This window comes from Berghia stephanieae, chromosome 7, assembly GCF_034508935.2.
Source record: "Berghia stephanieae isolate SIO BIC M18660-M18661 chromosome 7, UCSD_Bste_1.3, whole genome shotgun sequence".
NCBI classification, from domain to species: domain Eukaryota; kingdom Metazoa; phylum Mollusca; class Gastropoda; order Nudibranchia; family Aeolidiidae; genus Berghia; species Berghia stephanieae.
Window position 1 is genome coordinate 8107478 of NC_088366.1, and position 21789 is coordinate 8129266.

At 33.5% G+C, this 21789-nt stretch overlaps 1 protein-coding gene across 2 annotated transcripts; it reads left to right on the forward strand.

Moving 5' to 3' along the window:
• The first annotated feature begins 1983 nt into the window (after positions 1-1983).
• Positions 1984-20384, forward strand: LOC144976629 (regulator of microtubule dynamics protein 1-like). Of its 2 annotated transcripts, none has more exons than XM_078920927.1 (8): positions 1984-2117; positions 4365-4490; positions 5778-5938; positions 6347-6436; positions 8230-8373; positions 9829-9859; positions 11147-11277; positions 12779-20384. In XM_078920927.1, exons 2-8 carry the CDS (start codon positions 4406-4408, stop codon positions 12854-12856), a joined length of 720 nt encoding a protein of 239 aa, XP_078777053.1. In that variant the 5' UTR covers positions 1984-2117; positions 4365-4405; the 3' UTR covers positions 12857-20384. The 2 variants fall into 2 exon arrangements, with proteins under 2 accessions (XP_078777053.1, XP_078777054.1); XM_078920928.1 differs by lacking the exon at positions 1984-2117 and adding an exon at positions 2359-2442.
• Positions 20385-21789: the final 1405 nt, after the last annotated feature.

Below are 21789 nucleotides of genomic sequence, written 5' to 3' on the forward strand. Positions count from 1 at the left end.
TGGCCAACAGCAACATGTAACGTGTAGAACGAGACATGGTATAGTAGGTATGAATGTAGCATAGTTTAACATGTAAAAGAAAATTAACTCTTGTTTTGTTGTTTTTTATTTATTAATTTTTGTGAGGTTCGTTTGTATGTTTGCCCCTTTTTCTGCCAATATAAGCATCTAGTCCGGCGCTTGAAAATAAAATTAATATTTACGTATCGCATTTTCACGGATTTACAATGTTCAATGTGCATCTCCAATGCTTCATTTGTCGTCATAAGGACACAAATCTATATTTCACAGTAAAGTGGCCCCTTTTTGTCTTTGAACTCTTATAATCACGCTTGAAAATAAAATTAATATTTACGTATCGCATTTTCACGGATAAACAATGTTCAATGCGCGTCTCCAATGCTTCATGTGTCATCATAAGGACACAAATTTATATTTCACAGTAAAGTGGTCCCTTTTAGTCTTTGAACTCTTACAATCACAGTCACTGGCTATAGCCAGATACTCATTCATACCTAAGTTAATGCGTGTAGAGCAAGACTAACAAGATGTGTGTGTGTGTGTGTGTGTGTGTGTGTGTGTGTACGTGTGAGTGTGCCCTGGTGTAGAGTGTAGAGCCTTTTAATGACACGAACGCTTACAGTTATTTTTTCCCCTTCAAATAAACATAACACGTTATATATTGCTTATAGAGACAAAGCGATGTTTCATTTTCCTTATGCTTTTGAGTTAACTGGATTTTTTTCAACCGCTTTAGTCTTAGCTGGATATTCCAAACGCGTGTCCTGTATTAATATAAACAGACAAGAGAATGAAATGTCCAGTATTGTTGCCAAAGGCGAAACTCTTTCTAAGGGACATAATCTTTTCACTTTTCTGAATTAAAAATTCACCCCATACACCGGAGCATACTCAATGTCTCAATCGTTTCTATGTTATATGTTTGTGATGAGAATATTGGCTATTAAGCTTAACTGCTGGTCAAAATTACTTCGCGATGGTGGCGAACGAATCGGCGATCTCAAGAAGTGGGTGAGAGAGGGATCTAGAAATGACTTTGGGTTTGAAACGAATATTTTATGTGTTCGTGTATAGCTCACACGGTAGAGCCACGCTCTCACCTGCCAGGCGGAGTTGTCGTACCAATAAGGTCGCAGGTTCAAACCCCACCACCGCCGCGAAAAAAATTTTTTTATTCTCTATTGTCTTCTGGCACTTTTCTACTCACTTCATATCTTGTTGTTACCAACATAAGTGCCTGCTCCACTCACTTTTCTGAATTAAAAATTCACCCCATACACCGGAGCATACTCAATGTCTCAATCGTTTCTATGTTATATGTTTGTGATGAGAATATTGGCTATTAAGCTTAACTGCTGGTCAAAATTACTTCGCGATGGTGGCGAACGAATCGGCGATCTCAAGAAGTGGGTGAGAGAGGGATCTAGAAATGACTTTGGGTTTGAAACGAATATTTTATGTGTTCGTGGATAGCTCACACGGTAGAGCCACGCTCTCACCTGCCAAGCGGAGTTGTCGTACCAATAAGGTCGCAGGTTCAAACCCCACCACCGCCGCGAAAAAATTTTTTTTATTCTCTATTGTCTTCTGGCACTTTTCTACTCACTTCATATCTTGTTGTTACCGACATAATCTTTGTTTAACTTAAAATTCTGAGTTAATAACACAGTTGTGTCCCTTTTATACAAGTGTACATAAAGTTAAAGTCATCTTGACAGATACCGACGTGCACATATTCATTTTCTTCTTCCTTTTGTATTGTAATGTGGATCTGATCAAACAGAATTACAAATTTTTTGACAGGAGAATTTATCATTCTTTTTGGCATCGTCTTTTCCTGAGAAGTGGTTCCATAGGGATTCTGCCTCAACTTTCCCAGAATGCTGTGTTATCGTATGATTGACCCGAAAGGTCAATCAGCATTGGCTGGCTCTATTTTTAGAATATTTTTCGGCAGCACCGTCCGATGTTTTTGGTTTCAGGAAGGAGCGTTACATTCTCATTCTCAATTACACAAAAAGTACATTTAGTGATAAAAAGATGAATAGATGAAAATATCATTCGTAAAATTAAGGTTCAAGACACAAGCGGCTTTGGTGAGAAATTTTAGGATTTGCCATTTCTTTGTGATCACTAAACTCTCCACCCTATTCCTCCATTCTTCGCCCACTCCCATTTTTATATATGCAGTTCTCCCGATGATTCATTTTTTAAAAGTATAAAGAATGAATAATGCACGGATAATTAGAGGGGAAAACCTACATTGAATTCTAGGTTGCTGCACTGTTTAATCTTGTTACTCAGCGCACTCTGTATAAACTACTAAACTAAGCACATCAACTGCTTTTCTTCAACAACTTCAGTTCAGTGCTTTGGACTGTTGTTACTTTTGTTGACACTTCTTATTCTGAGTTCTGAGTCGTGAGTCTTACCATTAATATTAACTTTTACATTTATTTTTATTTTATGAGAGTAATTTTTGACTTGCTTTACTATAGAGTGAGTATAGCTATATAGTATAGTCTATAGTCAGTCAAGACTAAAGCAGATTCCAATATAAAAAATTTCAAAAATGGATTTTTTTACTCAATTTTGATCTTGTGGCTGTAGAACATGAATATACTTATGATTATTTATTAGGCCCTAACGTATACAATTCAGTTAAAATTAAACAAATAATTTCAGTTTCAAAGTTAGAGTCGAGGGGAGATACTCGGAATACAAGACAAACAAGTCAACGGTAACCATGCTATAGTCTATAGTCAGATCGATCTTTCATGTCGATTATTTTCTCCTTTTAGTCTTCTTCTTCTTAGTAGAGGATATTTTTTGATATGGCAGGCGTTAGATCTGTGATATTTCTAGTGTAACCTGCTAGGTGTCGCTCAGAAATGTTCGCACCGATTGTAATGACTTTCATAAGTTTACTATTGTGACAACAATGTTGTTTATTTGCCTAATAATAATAATAATAATAATAATAGTAATAATAATTTTTTAAAAATAGTAATAAAGAATAATAATGATGATGATGATGGTGATAAATAATTATAAAAATAATAATACTCAGGAAAGTAATATAGAATAATAATAATTATAATTATATAACATTGTAAACTGTACTGATGAAAATAATTATAATTACAAATTAATGAAAGAAAAAAATAATAAAAGAATGATAATAATAATAAGAAAAATTATATAATATAAACAAACCAATAAATAAGATTTAAAGAATAAAGAAATGAAAATATAAGAAAAGAAATAAAAGTAAGAAAATAAATAGAGAGAAGGGAAAAACATTAATTATTGAAAAAATAGTCACCATTGGAATTGAACCCAGGAATTTCCAGTCAAGTCAAACAGCTTAACCACAATGCTATAGATCCACCTGGATTGGGAATTAAAAAAAAAAAATGAATTGTGCCACTGTTATTTTATGTTAAATGTAAATTGCATATTAGCTGAAAAAAGGAACAAGATATGCAGATGTTTTTCCTGTTTTATAGTTGCGATTGCCAACATGCTAGAGCGATATCTAAGTGTTACGTTAGGTGTCGTTCTATTAGAGCGATATCTAGTCACTTCTTTTAGATATAAATTTAATGAATGGATAACTTCAAATACTTCAATAGCACATAGGAGAACTGGTACAAAGTAGAAAAATGAGCCAGAGATTGATAATTGATTTTTCTCTTTTCTTGCTAAGATATACTCAAATAGACTTGAACTTGAACCCTATCATGGATAATGTTACTCTCTATATGCACTTTCCACTCAGCCATCTACCCCCGAAGCGGGGAAACATGTTTTTGTTTGATGTATTTTCATTTAAGCTGATTACTTTTTTTTTTTAAATTCAGACTCGTATATTTCTGTTTACTTGAATCAGGCACTTTTGGCACAATTATATAATACCTAACTTTGGATCAGAAGGACCCAAGTTTGAATTCAAATTGAGACGTCTCATGATTCGAGAGCAATGAGCATTTTTGCAGGTCTGATTACCCAAATTGTTATGGGCTCATTGTTGTAATGTAAATACTTTCAAAGCAACTCAAAATATTATTCCTTATAACATTGTTAAATCAAGCCACAGTTTCGTTCCCGTTATCAGACCTGCAAAGATGTTCACCTAGTTCTACCAGAGTCATAAAAACTGGCGTATATATAAATATATAGATATATATATATATATATATATATATATATATAATATATATATATATATATATATATCCTATCTTAAAATAGCTTTGAAATGTAAATGTCACAGTTTAAATTTGCATGCTTTGATGATGGTAATTAAAACTGAAATTTAATTGATACTTTTTTCATCTCAGGTACTAGGAAGAGGCTGTTCCAACTCAGGAGAGAGCCAGTCATGTTGAACATCATTGAGAAAGCAGACTCACTTTTCCAGCTCTATAAGATTGAAGAGTTATACAAATTTCTCATAGACCATAAAGGTATACAAATTAGCTTAATACGTTGTCGTTTACTTTAGTTTTAGCAAGACGGATTATTAATATTTTATTTACAGGAGTTCAGTTTTACTTTTGCTTGACGTGATATCTATATTAATACAATGCTTTAGTCATTGCCATATTGGAATACTCGTGCACAGTGTGGGATCCTTATCAGCAAGGCCACATCCAGAAAATTGAACAAGTTCAATGGGCAGCTTTGAGGTTTGTCACTGAAAATTACTTTTGCAAACCAGGATGCGTTACTCAGGGCCTGATTTTGTTGCAGTGGAAAACACTGGAGAGTAGGCGGAAAGAAAACGCCTCCACCAACTTCTCCACAGAACAGTACATTCCAACAAAACAGCAACATTTAACATGTAGGACGGGACATAACGCCTGTTAGGCGATATTACAAATTTTCGGACAAAGACGACGCTGTTAACGGCCAGGTAGGTATTCATTTTACACCTGAGTACGGTGAGAGAATGTGAGTAAAGAGCCTTTTCCAAGGACTCAACTATGTGCCGTGCACGAGACTCGAATCCAGGGCCTTCCGATCCGAAAGCGAGTGTCATACCACTAGACCACATAGCCGCATAACCTTTAAATATAGAGGATAACAAGTACAAGAAGTAGCAACCATAACATTTACTTTGTGTAGAGATTTGGTTTGTGTGGCCCTGTTGGGGATTTGATTATTTATTATTTATGTATTTATTTCTCTTTAATGTTTATCTCAGATGTGTGCAATGAAGAACTTCAATGGCAAATGGCCCGTGTCACTCATGAATACGCCTAGCACATACCTGCCAACCCTTCTGCTTTTGGCGGAATCATTCCTATTTTCACTCTTCCTTTCCACTATTCCGCTATTGTCTCTAAACTTCCAATTTCCAAAAATGATGATAATGATAAGAAGAAATAAATGGAAGGAGGTGGGGGGGGGGGGGTATAAAGGGGATTGATTTTTTTTTTTAATGATTGTCAAAAGGGAGCTAAGTAGGAAAATTAATTGCACTCCTTCCCTTCCCCCTGTCACCGCCCCCCCCCCCCCCCCCCCCCACACACACACACACACCCCTTCCTCATTCCATACCCTAACACTTCTGATGTAGTTTTGCCAGATGTCCAGAAGACTGTCTTTATGTGTAGGTGACAAATGTGGTGGTCAATTCGATACATGAATTATCCATTAGTAAGAAATTCCTTTTTTTTTGTTTCACATTCCTATTTTCTGACCTTCCAATTCCACTTATCTATTTATTTATTTATTTATTTATACCACAGATGTGTGCAATGAAGAAATTCAATGGCGATTGGCGCGTGTCACCCATGAATATGCCCAGCACCATAAAGATCTCACCAAGAGACAGAAGACGATGCTCGAGGCCTTTTCCTATGCTGAGAAAGCCTTAGATCTCAACCCTAACAGTCCTCATTGTCACCGGGTAAATGACACAAAATGTTTTTTACATGAAAAGTGAAGAAAAAAATATATGATTCCCTGTTTTCATCCCTAATCTTATTATTATTATTATTATTATTATTATTATTATTATTATTATTATTATTATTATTATTATTATTATTATTATTATTATTATTATTATTATTATTATTATTCGTATTCTTCTTTCTTCTTCTTCTTCTTCTTCTTCTTCTTCTTCTTCTTCTTCTTCTTCTTCTTCTTCTTCTTCTTCTTCTTCTTATTGTTGTTGTTGTTATTATCGTCATTGTTATTATTATTATTATTATTATTATTATTATTATTATTATTATTATTATTATTTGAAATTTTGATTTAAAAATTTTTTATTTTATATTTTAATTCTTATGCAATTCTCTTCCCTTTACAGTGGTATGCTGCACTTCTTCACTTCACCACAGAAAACATCGGGATCAAAAATAAAATTCAGACAGCTTATAAAGTTAGAGAACATTTTGATGTGAGTATTACCAATACGCTTTTTTTCTTTTTTGGTCTTTATTTTACGATTGATAATTTTGGTTTTTAAAAAAATGATAAAAAGAAAGTTGCACTTCAGAGTCAATTTTAAGCTCATGGAGCCGGAGTTTATCCCAGTTTTTGTAGCATGAAATCGACATAAATAATTGCTTGCTACCATTAGGATAGGATGTTAGTCTACCGCAGAGTAATTTTTGCTAGACCTGACAAACCCAGCTGCTCACTCACACTGCTTGCTGGGCAGGTGGGTCGGATAAAAATCTCAACTTCACCCGGGTTCGATCTCAGTCCCCTTTGTACGCAAAGCAATTGCTTTACCAACTAAGCTTTCAAGACCCCCTATGGTTCTCAAAACAACCTGCTATTTCTCAAGACATTGTGATTTTTCATGTCACATATTTTCTGCTATTCTTTGACCAAAGCTATTCTTTTGGGGGTTTTTTTTTCATTTTTGTCACAAAACTTTATCAATCAGTTTAATTTGTCTTTGACTTGTCAAAATCTCCGAAATCTAAGTCTTCAAAGAAGTTTTCAAAGAATTGGGGGTCATTTAGATATAACATTTAAAGATAAAATTCATAGCAACAATAATAATAGTAGTAATAATAATTTTAATAGTAATAATAATAATAATAATATTTATTTAAAAAAAAAAAAGAGAGAGAAATAAGAGTCCAGCATTGCATAAAATGATCTTAAGATTTTTAAAGAGAGGCAGTCGATTATGAGTTTTAAAAATATTTTGCTTTTTTACACGGTGTTGTGTATTGCCATTAATGTTGTTTTTGTTGTAGGCTGCGGCTGAAGAAAGGTATGAGCCCTTAATTATTGTTTATGACATACGCTATTCTTTGTTGAAGCTGTCACATATATTTTTGTTCAGGGAGATGATGGATCAGCATTTCACTAACATCAGAAGGTTCTAGGGTGGAGCACCACTTCGGGTAGCTCGTTTTTGGATAATTTTAATTGATCAATATTTGAAGGAAGAGTTGTCTGGTTTTTTTTTTATAATTTTAATGGGCATGATCTGTATTAGTATTAACTTTCCGGTCATTGCTCACATTGCCAAATGTGTTCAAAGTGACCCACACAGTGAAATGTGTTCACAGGTTTTTGAATATCTATCATCATCATCATCATCATCATTGCCTTTTTCACCCTGGGTCAGGGTATAGGCCACAGACAAACAGTTTCCATCCTTCTCTATCTTGAGCCAACTTTTTTATCTCATTCCAGGTCTTACCACTTCTCTGTATATCAGCTTCTTTAATTCTTCTCCATGTTCCTCGTGGCCTTCCCCTTGATCTTCTGCCCTGAGGGTTCCAGTCCAATACTTTCTTTGTTATAGTTGAGTCATTCTTTCTAAGCGTGTGTCCAATCTACCTCCATCGTCTTCTTCCTATTTCCTCTCCCACTGGTTTCTGTTGTGTTCCTTTCCATACTTCTTCATTTTCTTCATCTGTCATTACGATTGGTTATTTTGTTCAGCTTGACACATGAGTATGTTTATAACATTTGTAAACAAAGCAGTGTGTTTACATTTGTTAAGAAATAACCAATTGTTGGACAGCAACAAATCATTAGATCGCTCCCATTGATTCATATTTGAAGGAAGAGTTTTCTGTCCAAAATTTTAAAACCTGAATTTTCAAAGTATGGCAGGATTGCTCACTTTGAAATGTGGACGCTTAGGATAAATTTCCCCATCGGGATGAGAAATGGGAATTTTACTTTCTATATAATTGCTCTTTAACACTTTTCTACTTCCAGAAAGCTTTAGAACTGGACCCAGATGATGCCATCTCTGTCCATTCCATCGGTTACTGGTGCTTTGCTTTTGCCGAAAGGCCTTGGTACCAAAGACGGATTGCATCAACTGTTTTCATGGCCATGCCTGAGACTACATACGAGGAGGTATTAAATTCACTTAAAAACGTTTTTTAAAAAGATTGAGCTTTCATATAGTGCAATATCCACTAAATATGCTCAAAGCGCTTTACAATGGGTCCCTGGTCAACAGCAACATTTAACATGTAGGACGGGACATGACGACTGTTAGTACTGTTAGGCGATATTACAATTTTTCGGACAGTGACAACGTTAACGGCCAGGTACTCATTTTACACCTGAGGATGGCGAGAGAAGGACTCAACTATGCGCTGAGCGAGGCTCAAACCCAGGGCCTTCCGATACGAAAGTGAGTGTCATACCACAAGACCACATACTGGCACTTTGACCTTAAAAAGAAAATAGGTGGAATATAAAGCTACACAATACACTAAGAAGAAAATGAAAGGAAAGGTTACACAAAGTTCTGCCAATAGATCAAGTCAGGGCGGAGGGGGGGGGGGTGTTTTTTATTTATAACATTTGAGACAAAATGACACAAATAATGAGTTTTTTGTTTTTTTAATGAGCTTTTTTTAAAGAGCACTAAATGTGCTCAAAGCGCTTTACATATAAAGATGTATTGAACAGCTGTTGGATAAAATTAGTTTTCATTTGACCCTTCAGGTTGAGTAATTTAAGATAATGCAAATAATAATAATAATAAGCATATTTATATAGCGCCTTTCGTCGAAACTCAAAGCGCTTTAAAAAAAAAAAAAATTCATATACAATTCAACCAAAGTATCAAAACAATTAAGAGCATAAAAGGGCATCAATACATCATCAATATAAATGTCACATACAGACACTGACATTCCATCCCTAAAACATTGCGGAAATCGCATCTCAAAGGGCCGAACAAGTTTAGACAAAGATTATTTTGTTCTTTTTTTTGTTCTTTGTCTTTTTAAGAATATATATTGTTGATACTTTTGAACATTTTTCATTGGTATCAATATTCAATTTTTGGATTAATTTTCATTATTGACTCGAGAATACGAGATGGAATCAAAATCCTTCCATTGGTTTTTAAGATAAGTTTACTACTTTTGTCATATATATATATTTTTTTATAATGTTAAAAAACCAACCGTTTTGCACAGATGCAGATAAAGCTTAAAATAATACAAAACAATTTGACTTTTACGGATTCGCATTGATTGAATCAGTTTCTATAGCGTGTAATGGACAATGCAATTGCTTGCTACACTTTGGATAGGACGCTAGTATATAGCAAAATACTTTCCACCAGATCTAACAGACCCAGCTACCCAATCACTGCTGGGTGGACAGGGGGGTCCAAAAAAAAAATCTTGACTGCACCCGGGATCGATCTAGGTCCATTTGCATGTGAAGCAGGTGCTCTACCAACTGAGCTAACATGACCCCCAAGAAGAAGATATTTACACATTGATTAAATTTTCCATAAATTTGACCAGGAGGCTCAGTTTGATTATTTTTTTTTACAACTTTTTACAGGCTCTTGAATGGTTCTTGAAAGCAGAGGAAAGTGAGTACATTTCCCTATTCTTTGTACAAACATTTCTGTCTAGTACAGTACTATTTGTCAGAAATAATGAGTTAAGTTTAATTTTTACCAATATGTCAAATTCTTTTTCTTTTGAAAATAAAATTTGTTTTGCTTTTATTTTGTTTTTAGTTTAGTTTTGTTTTTCCTTTAGCTATAGGGGGAGGACGTGGCCAAGTGGTTAAGACATTACATTGCGACTTCGAATGCCCGGTGTTCGATCCTTGCTTCAGACACTTCTGTTTTTTTCCCTTGAGCTAGATATGTTACTAGTGTGCATCTTGTGTGAGTGTGTCTATGTCAATATTGTATTGTTATGAATGTGTAACCAAATGACAAATTGCCACTTTTTTGGGGACAATAAAGATATATTATTATTATTTTTATTATTATTATTATTATTATTATTATTATTATTATTATTATTATTATTATTATTAATCTCTGATTTGCTGACTCAGGACAAGGGTGGTTCCTGTTGACATCAGACTTCTGTCTTTATTCCCTAATAGAATGTCTGGGTGATGGAACTGTACAATGCTATGCAGAAGGGTGTATTTTTTTTTGGTTGTAAAATATGCTTTATTGCTAGCTTTTGCTGTATGGAATAGAACTTTGGCGCCACACAACTTGTTGGGGGAAATCAAGCATTTTGAAGCATGTTGATTGACACCTGGGGATCCCAATAGCTCAGTTGGTAGAGCGCTTGCTTCACATGCAAAGGGACCGAGATTCATCCTGGGTGCAGTCGAGATTACTTCTGACCCTCCTGTCCACCCAGCAGTGAATGGGTAGCTGAGTCTGTTAGATTTGGTGGAAAGTGATTTGCGATAGACAAGCGTCTTATCCAAAGGATGTCAATCAATTACTATTGTCTGTTTCATGCTATAGAAATGAGGATCAACTCCATCTCCATAAGCCTAATGGCTCTGAAGGATTACTTATGATTGGCAGCTAAATCTTTCAGATCTGATTTCACTGAGATTGTTGAGTGTTATATTCGAAAGGTTGATGAAGTAATAGTTGCATCCAAGCATCACTAACACACTTTATAGTCACCTGGAACAACTACAAAAGATGTCTAACTTCTACGTCATGGCACAAGACCGAAGGGCTAGAGCTCGGGTGGTCGCTGGTTCGGATAAATAAGTAAGTAAGTAATAGTTGCTATCTTTTCAAGTCACAGAAACAGGGATTAGCTTTAGTTTTATAGATTATGTGGCTATTTTTGAGGACCTTTTTTTACAAAACCTGTTGTGTATGTTTCAGTGGAGAACGTGATGTGTACAAACAGGCTGATGACGGCCAAGACCTATCTTCGTCTCAAGGACAAGCAGAAAGCTGTGGAGTTTTTAAAGAAAGCAGTAGAGATGAAGGTTGTTGCCCCTACAGATAAAGCTGTAAGTTTTTTACTCTTTACTCTTCTTTGTACAATTTTTAAAAAATTGAGCTTTTAATAAATAAAATATTGAGCTTTTATATGGTGCATTATCTACTTAACATGCTCAAAGTGCTTTACAAAATGGTCTCTGATCAACAGCAACATGAAACAAGGAGAACAAGACATGACGCCTGTTAGGCAAAATTACATATTTTTTTTCGACAGAGACAACGCTGTTAACGGCCAGGTACTCATTTTACACCTCAGTACGGTGAGAGAATTCTTCTGTGGTGTTTCATTCATCCTGTTTTGTTGATAAAGGGGAAACCCGAAACGTTCATTTGATCTGTTTTTGTAATTAAATTGAAGCTTACATTCAATTTCACATTATTATTTATTCTTTTAAAAATGACATTCCCCCCCCAATCAAATGTACTGGCATTTAGAGACTGGATGTGCAGTGGAACCAACAGTGCGGTGCAGTTTCCCACTCTCCAGTAGTTATAGAGTATCACTATCACTGATAGTTTAGCATCATCTTTAATTGCTCTAAAAGTGGGGGTGAGTGCAGTACCTACTTACTTACTTATCCGAACCAGCGACCACCTGAGCTCTAGCCCTTCGGTCTTGTGCCATGACTTAGAAGTTAGACGTCTTTTGTAGTTGTTCCAGGTGACTATAAAGTGTGTGGTTAGTGCAGTAAAAATGGGGCTTAATTGTAATTGTTCACAAATTTTTCACTTTTTGTCATCGTCAGCTCTGCTTTATCTCACTTTTTTTTTTCTTAAGTCAATGCCAATTTTCATTCAGTATGTATTGTCAGTTTTTCATGTTAAAACTTTTAAATAAAAAGAAAACGAATTAATGATCTTTAACTTTTATTTAGAGTTCAAAAAAATAACCAAATGATGGCATCCAAAATATAAGTTTGAACAAACCTTTTCACAATGTGATATACCCCACTTGTCCTTTCAACCAGTCAGTTCTAACTGGGGATTTACGACATTTATCAGGCTAGAATAAATCGGTTCTATTGATGCTATTCATTTGGCTAAAATACTTACAACATCCAATACACAAAACTATGTATAATCTTAAAGGTTTTTAGTCTAATTGATATCATTTAGTGACAACATCATTAAAATGGCTGTTGTTATAACAGAGGTGAGTGACGTCAATTTCGTGCCTTCTATACAACACATTTTGACGAGTGGGACAGGTTTGGAATTGTCAAATGACATTCTTCAATACTCTGCTACCTGATCCTTACCTCAAAATTATGAAATTGTCTGCGTCTCATGGGGCTGATGTAGTCGTCATTAAATTTTTACATTTTTTAAAATAGACCTAAATCATCAATCTGATTTTGATGCATATATTTGACTTGAATTTAAGAATTTTTGTGGAAATATTTTTAGATATTTTGTTTTTCATTTTCTTTTTTTTTAATTTATTTATTTATTTATTTATTTATTTATTTATTTATTTATTTATTTATCTATCTTTTTTTTTTGTCCCAGTCCCAGAAAGAAGCAAGAGAGATATTAAAAAGCATGGGATACTCACATTACCTGAAATCTGTGATAGATGACCATTGATAAACAGCTGTAAAATCTATGGATTATTGTTTTATGTATATTGCAAATTGCTATTATACTCAAATACCTGTACAGCTGTGATGGATGGATGGACGGATGGATGGATGGATGAAAGGATAGATGGATTGACAGAGTAAGATGAAGGAAAAATATGGAATTGAATGAACGGGCCATGATATCAACTAGAGCATTATTTTGCTTTTTTTTTTTTTTTGAATTAGAGAAAAAATTACGGGTCGATAAAAATCTGACTCGTAATGCTTGCCTGCTTTATTATTACACTTTGACAGCATTAATTAATATCCATGCTCTCTGTTGATGTCAGTTTGAATGATAATACATTTTGATTGATGATGATGATATATATATATACACACATGTGTATAGCTACAACTGAATACTATAAGATTGATGACGGTGCTTTTAGTAACGCTTTACCAACTACCAATATATCGTATTGTTTATCACACACAAGGCTGTGACAAAATGCCATTTTTGTAATGTGCTATTTTAATTCTTCCTTCTTCTTCTTCTTCTTCTTCTTCTTCTTCTTCTTCTTCTTCTTCTTCTTCTTCTTCTTCTTCTTCTTCTTCTTCTTCTTCTTCTTCTTCTTCTTCTTTTTCTTCTTCTTCTTCTTCTTCTTCTTCTTCTTCTTCTTCTTCTTCTTCTTCTTCTTCTTCTTCTTCTTCTTCTTCTTCTTCTTCTTCTTCTTCTTCTTCTTCTTCTTCTTCTTCTTCTTCTTCTTCTTCTTCTTCTTCTTCTTCTTCTTCTTCTTCTACCTATTCTTCTTCTCCTCATCCGTTATATAGAAACATCAAGTTTGAGGACTACACTACTTTTCATTTTAAAATAAGAAATTGGTGAGGGATTGTTAAAACGTGTGAATTATTGAGCTTCGTCGCTGCCGTCAATTCAGATTAATCCAGACATTGTTACCAAATGAGTGGCTGGCTGAGAAAACCCGGAAAGATGCGCAAATTTCATAAATTGAGTTATATATGCAGTGTTGTAGACCACATCTTTCTGGTCATTTGCCTTTAACATGGTCTAAATATACATGTCTCTGATCAACAGCAACATGAAACAAGTAGAACAAGACATGATGCTTGTTAGGCAAAATTACATTTTTTTTTACGACAGAGACAATGCTGTTAACGGCTAGGTACTCATTATACACCTCAGTACGGTCTGCCCTTTATTCGTAAAGGTTTGATAAAAAAATCTACATATTTTGCATATATTTTTCTGTCAAGGGAATTGCATGTTATTTCTTGTCTTTGTTCTATGTCATTCAATGCACAACATTATTGTGTAATATTTCTGTCAACAAGAAGTCAAGTGTAAAAGGTTTTATTAGCATTTATAATTCAGTCCATCAGAGTTTGGTCGGCTAGTCTTAAATTTTAAAGATGTATTTGCATAGATATTGTCCAATTTTAAAAACAAAAGTCTTTCTTTTTTCGTAAATTTTTGTTCTGTCTCTTTTTCAACACTAATTTTTTTTTTAAAATCACGTTATCATAACCATTTCTTTTTCTTTTTTCCTTTTTTTTTCTATTGTGATTTTAAACATTATTAGGATTGTGGATTTTCATAGTTATAGTCATTGTCTTTATTTTCACACATATCAAATCATTTCGAATTATGAATTTTTTGTTTGATTTTAAAAATAAAATGTCACGTATTTTTTTTGTTTACATAATACAGCTGTACTGTGTGATTCTTAATTTTATAAGTTTTTTATCGATTTTTTTTTTTTTAAAATTTCGTTTTGATTTTTATCCTTTGTTGAAAATTTGTAAAATAAATTTTTAAAACGTGTTGGATTTGCTTTTGATGTGTTGAATAAAATGTTCTTTTTGTTTCAAGAGCAACATGTTTTTTTTTTGGTTTTTAAAAAAAATTTATATTGAATTATTTTGTTTTTCTCATATGTTTTTACACTTAAAATATTTTATATGATATTTAAAACAAAATTGATTTTTAATTCTGTTTTCAAATAACATTATTTAAACTTGTTTCACAATTATTTGAATATTTTCTTTAAAAATCTTAATTATACGAGTATTCTCATGAATTGAAAAATAACTGACCTTATTTTATTGTTTGATTTAAAAGATATTTTAGTTAACTCTTGTTTAGATATAGTTTTTTAGTTTGCAATACTCACTTAATATTTCAGCAAATTTATTTAGAATCACCTCAAAAAAATAAAGGAACACACATTTATGTTATTTCATTTTCTCCAGTATTTGCTCTAAAGGAGACTTTTATATGCAATGGTTGTGGAAAGGAAAATCAACTACGTAGGTCTATATTTTTTGTTGTTTTGTTTGTTTCTATTTGTCATTTCTTTTTATCTGGGTCGGGTAATTTCAACCTTTCCCGGCGGGTTTCTATTTTAATCTGAGTTTGGGTTTTTGAAAAAGAAAAATCTATTTCTTAAGGAAAAATCATGAAATATTGATGATTAGAAGGGATTAAAAGTGATAGGTGATGATTCAAAAATTGTGACATTTTGAGTGCTATTTTTGTCCTGTTAGATTCTTTTTTTTTTTTTTTTTTTTTAAATTTCTTTGAATATTTCTAGTGAGAATTATTATCCTTTTTTTATCTCTAAATTTCAAATAATAGGTAACAATGATCAATTGTGTGTTTGATTTGTAATATTTTGTATATAATTGTTTGAATCTCAAGGTTACCTTATTGTCTACCATGCATACCCATCACTGTTTTAGACTAGTAATCTCAAACTATTTAGGGGGGAAAAGATACTCATTATGGATGTAAGTCGGTTAAATATGCTTCTTTTATAGATCCAATGTTTTTATTTTTGAGTTTTTAAAAGAATATATTGTGTCAGTGCATGACATAATCAGTCGGAAGGTGAAAATTTTGGATTTGTAATTGTTTTTTTTTTCATTTTCTGAAAGAATATGCTCCCCAGAACATTTTAATTTATATTTGAAGTAAATTGGGTGATTTTTCATGAAGCTATGGTCATATGTATGGTTAAGGTATCCAGCAACTATTCTCAAATTTCATTCTCTTTCAACGTTGACTAGCTGTAAAAAAATTTGGAAGTGAAATGAAGCTTTGATATTTCTCAAAGATGTAAAAAAAGGGTCGATTTAATCATTTATGACAAGAACTCATTTTTGATAAAAATTGACCTTTTAACTAAACTTGACAATATCTCAGTTCAAACCTTTTCACCATCCGACTGATTATGTCATTCACCCTGATTTATGTTTTTATTTCTCTCAAAATAGTTTTTATAGATTTTGCTAGTTGTAGTCATTTTGATTGCTTTTAATCACACAAAACACTTGCATACAATCAATTCTTTTATTATTGAGTTTTTCTATTCATTTACTTTTATCACACCAATTTTCAGATGATTTTAGAATTGTGAACGCTGAGGCATTATTCTGTTTAAGACTCGTTTCTATCATAATTTGATGGGCAGGAGGTCACACTGTGTCTTCTATCCCCCTATTTTTCTGTCCTTCTCTTGGAATGGGATTACATAGTTTTGTCCTAGCCCTGGCAAGAGTCCTTAACTGGGAAGGGAACAGTCAAATGTATAGTTTTGGGAGATGATATTTGTTTTCCTTGTAAATCATCTCTCTCATGTTTTGTTTAGATCTTACACTGAAATCTGAATTGAATCTATTCCATTTTGTCCCATTCTGCTTTATTACTATTGCCATTAAGCTTTACACTGTTATTACCATTGCATGAATGTTAAAATAAATAAATAACAATGTGAAACTGAATGTAAGCTTCAAATTAATATATGAAAACAGATAAAATGGATGTTTCGGGTTCCCCCTTTATCAACAAAACAGGATGAATGAAACACTACAGACGAATGAGCGGGTGGTTGGATGGGAGCATCACCCTTGAATCATATACCTATGATGTTCGCATGGGTGTACGATCCGATAGTGATGTCGTTTCTTCTTCTCTTTACTAGCCTATCCTGCTTATTTGGTTTGTGATTGTATTTTTGACAGGGGATATTTTTTTTCTCTGTAAATCTTCTGCCTGTTTGTTTTTGGTTATTTATAATTTAGCTTATGATATCTTTAGGTTATGATTTTGATTTACATTTGTACTATTTTTGTTAGATTGCTTGTTTTTTTTTTGTTTCAGCGGTCTCTCATATATTGGATGGGAGCATCACCCTTGAATCATATATCTATGATGTTCGCATGGGTGTACGATCCGATAGTGATGTCGTTTCTTCTTCTCTTTACTAGCCTATCCTGCTTCTTTGGTTTGTGATTGTATTTTTGACAGGGGATATTTTTTTTCTTCTGTAAATCTTCTGCCTGTTTGTTCTTGGTTATTTATAATTTAGCTTATGATATCTTTAGGTTATGATTTTGATTTACATTTGTACTATTTTTGTTAGATTGCTTGTTTTTTTGTTTCAGCGGTCTCTCATATAACCTCATTTGTGTTGGAAGAGACCTAAAGCAACAAACAAACAAAAAAAAATCTCTCATATAACCTCAATTGTGTTGGAAGAGACCTAAAGCAACAAACAAACAGACGAATGAGATCTGTTTTCGTATATTCAATTGAAGCTTACCTTCAATTTCTCATTGTTAATTATTTATTTCTTCGAGGTTCGAGCAGCAACATTTACATTACATGAATGTAAATAACGTTGAAAATATCAAATACAAGCTTCAATTTAGTTCATTCACAAAGACTATTGCATTTGGACGTTTCGGGTTTACCCTTTGGCCTTGTTAATGTCATCCTCTCATCTTAAATCCGTCTTTAGTGACTTATTCATTGTGTTTTGTTGACAAAGGGGAGGTCCGAAATGTCCTAGTAATTAGTTGGGTACTTTGATGGTGTGCTCTTGGAACCTACATCTGTTCCCTATTTGAACCAATTCCCCTTTGTCTCACCTTTTTTTCTTTTGTGCTTTAATTGTAATTCTAGAACATTTTACTATCCCATTTTCTTCCTTTTTACTGGCGCTTATATGACCTTAATGTGTTGCAAGCGCCGTAAAACCCTCAAAAACAAAACAGAGATCGGTAGGGACTGCCTGAAGCCTGGGATCGTGAAAATACTAATAAAAGAGTGAAAATAGAGAGGCTTTGTATGGGAACAATACAGAGAATGGACGTTTCGGGTACAAACCCTTCGTCAGCACAACAATAAACTAATTAATGTGAAAAAATAAATAAGAATAATTTTATTTGAATGCATGTTTGAAAAGGAATATCTTTGTCTTGTTGATTTGACACTAATAACGATATTATTTTGTGATCCAAAGAATGTAGCTTTCCCACCTCCCCCCCCCCTGTTTTTTACTCCCCCCCCCCCCCCCCCCCTTATTTTTGTAACAGTCAAGGTTGCCAATTTTCCGTCTATTTACGGAATTCAGTCTCTTATAAACCCTCAGTATATTTTCCTATCAAAAAAAAAAGGAGAACTAGCAGTACAGCATAGATTAAAATGATCTTTAGATTTTTAAAGAGAGGCAGTCGAGTTTGACTTTTTATTTTTATGAATATTTTTTTTTTTTTTATGTGGCGTGAGATGTGTATTGGCATTAATGTTGTTTTTGTTGTAGGCTGCGGCTGAGGAAAGGTCTGAGCCCTTAATCGTTGTTTATGACATATGTTATTCTTTGTTGAAGCTGTCAGAATAAAGGAAGTACATAATGTCTTTTGACAAGAGTTCAGAACTCAGAAAGAGGCCATTCTTCTATGCGTTTGTGTAAAAGTTCAGTCAATTTTTGTTTCCTGAATTGGCAACCCTGAACATTACTTTTGCTATAGGGAATGAGATTAGCGGAAGAGTAACGTCCCTTGATTGGAAGTCACGAGCGAAAAAGTTATTAGAGAGAGAACGCCATGTTGGTTGTGCGGCATGAGACACTTCACCGAAACCGAGGACGAGAGAGACATATGCGCAAAACCATTTTGACGTTCTCTCTGTAAGGTGACGTCCAATCAAGGGACGCTACTCTTCCGCTAATCTCATTCCCTATTGTTATTGTTGTAGATGTTGTTGTTGTCGCATCTTGCTGTCTTCCTGCACCCATTGTGTGTCATTACCAGTTTTCATTAAATACAAGCCTGCTCGAGGTTGTGAAGTGTATCTGGATAATAATGATAATAATAAATGATAATGCTTATAGCGCTATAACTTCGAGACACCAGACTCTAAGCGCTTAAATTAAAAATTACTTTGGATGAAACATACTCATCTACACACAAAAGAACAAGCACTAATACACACACACACACACACACATTATCATTAAACAAAAAAACAGGACCCCCTGCATCATTCTGGTATTGTGTCAGAATGAACAAGAAAATAAAGTTTCATGTCAAAATGCTCCGAATTGGACATCTATTTATATTGATATTTTGTTTTTCTATTTCCAAAAACTGTTACATTCAGGTTTGTCTTAAACTACAATGTATTTTTTTTTTTTACTGAACATTTATAAAGGAGGCGAAGTGGCCGAGTGGTTAAGGCATTGCACCATGATCCAGAAGGTCCCAGGTTTGAGCTTTGCTTCTGGCATTTTCAATTTTTTTTTTGGGCAAGATTATTAACCCTCAATTTGCTCACTTTGGACAACATGGTTGATTCGTGTTGACATCAGACATTCTGTTTGATGGATTATCCATATTCCTTCAGGGAGTGCCTAGGCAACAGTATCTTATGATGCCATGCCAGAATAGTGTAAATTTTTTTAATCCACGGATTTACCAATGTTTTATTTTTTTATTATAGTCTCTCTCTAAGTAACAAAAACTAAATTTTACATTCTGGTCATTTAAATTTAAAAATTCCTTTTTGACAACTTGCTCGCTCCGAGATGTTACAGTTTTGATGTGATTGTTTACAGTTGACTTCGAGATGTTACAGTTTTGATGTGATTGTTTACACTTGACTTCGAGATGTTACAGTTTTGATGTGATTGTTTACAGTTGACTTCTCATAACTAAAGGCATTTGATATTGTGTCATATTTGATGTGTCTTCTATCTACCTTGACATGACTTCCGTTTGAAAAGATGGGTCACGTCTATGAGCAACTTTGATGTTTTGTTGCGATGAACTGACATACTCTGGAAAAACAACTTGTATGTTTGAATTTTGGCCAGAAAACTCGTCCTTTATCTAATGACTTCATGTCAATTCCAGGTCTGAGAGCTTTTGACAAGATTAGGATCACTTTAACCGATTGAAATTTGAAGGACGAGTTTTCTGTCCAAAATTTATAGTACACATGTTTTTTAGAGTGCAACAGTGTAGTCGTACGGTCTTTTCAATTTGATATATGATCGTTTCAATTTGATATACGATCGTTTCAATTTGATATACGATTGTTTCAATTTGATATACGATCATTTCAATTTGATTTATGATCATTTCAATTTGATACACAATTGTTTCAATTTGATACACTTTACACTGTTTTGATACTTTCTTGTTTAGTTTGTCATGCATTTGTTTTAAATAAACGCACACATTATCAGCTTTTCATGTCATTTTCAACCAGAAATAAAATGTGTTTTCCTGAAATGTAATTACCAATGATATGCACAACTCGCTGGTTGGAACCACAGTTTTTGTTCTGTGCCTCAACTCTAACTACAATTGTGCTTTTAATATTTTGTGGATTTGTGGTCTTGTGGCATTACACTCTCCTTTGGACCTGTAGATTTCGGTTTCGAGTCCCGCTCAAAGTGGTGCAAATGTAAATCCCTGGAAAAGGTTCTTTTCTCACAGTCTCTCACCGTACTAGGGTGTAAAATGAGTGCCTGACCATTAACAGTTTTGACTCGTGTCGGAAAAATATAGAATCTTGCCTAACAGACAGCGTGTTTTGTCCAATATGTCAAGTATTGTTGTTGGTTTGGAACCATTTGTATAGCGTTTTTAGCATGTTTAGTAGATATTGCGTCAATTTTTTATATTTTTTATTTTTCTTCTGATGCTCAAAGCAGGAAAAATAATTTGGGGGTACTTGAGAGGTGAAATGTTTGAAATAATTATATATTTTACCACCATTGTCATTAATAATACAACAAGGGCATGTTATTGCTTCACTCGACCATTGATAAAATGCAAGTTCCGCGAAAGCCGCAAAATGTCTCGCCTTTTACAAAATTCCGATTTGAGACCCATTGTGTTTGTTGATGAATTATTGTGCATGGATACCAAAATTATTTTATTGAAGTATTACGGGTTTTTCCTCCTATTGTTATAAATCTTCCCTCTCCTTAATGTAAGCTATAATATTGTATGTTGTTGAAAACATAGAGGTGTTATGATAGTAACAGAGTTAGGATCTCAAAGTGGAGCAAACATTTTAAAAAATAAAATACAATGCGATATAATCATCGATTGTTTTGCCATTGAATAGGATATTTAACTCACTCAATCTTAGAGATTTTTGCTACTTTTCAAAATTTGAAAAAATGAATTAAAAATGAGCATGTGCATAGATATTTTTATTCAACTACCATTAACATGTCAAAATTAAGAATATTAGCTTTGGTACTACGCCTATAATTTGTCTCAAAAAAAATGTAATAAACAGGCATGGGGTAAAAGTAACCAGGGGGTATACTACGGATATAGTCGGTGTTAGGGTTGAGTGAGTTAATGGTCTTCAATATTCCAGACATCAACGGTACACGAGTGCTCAGTGAAACACCATTGGAGTCTTCATAGTTTCTTATACAATAATATACACTCGTTTAATAGGACCACTTTGTAATGTAGTTATTGTGCACACTGTGAACATACCAGTGAAATATGCTCATATAGATATTGTTTTTATTGTTATTATTATTGTTGTTTATTATTATTATTATTATTATTATTATTATTATTATTATTATTATTATTATTATATTATTATTATTATTATTATTA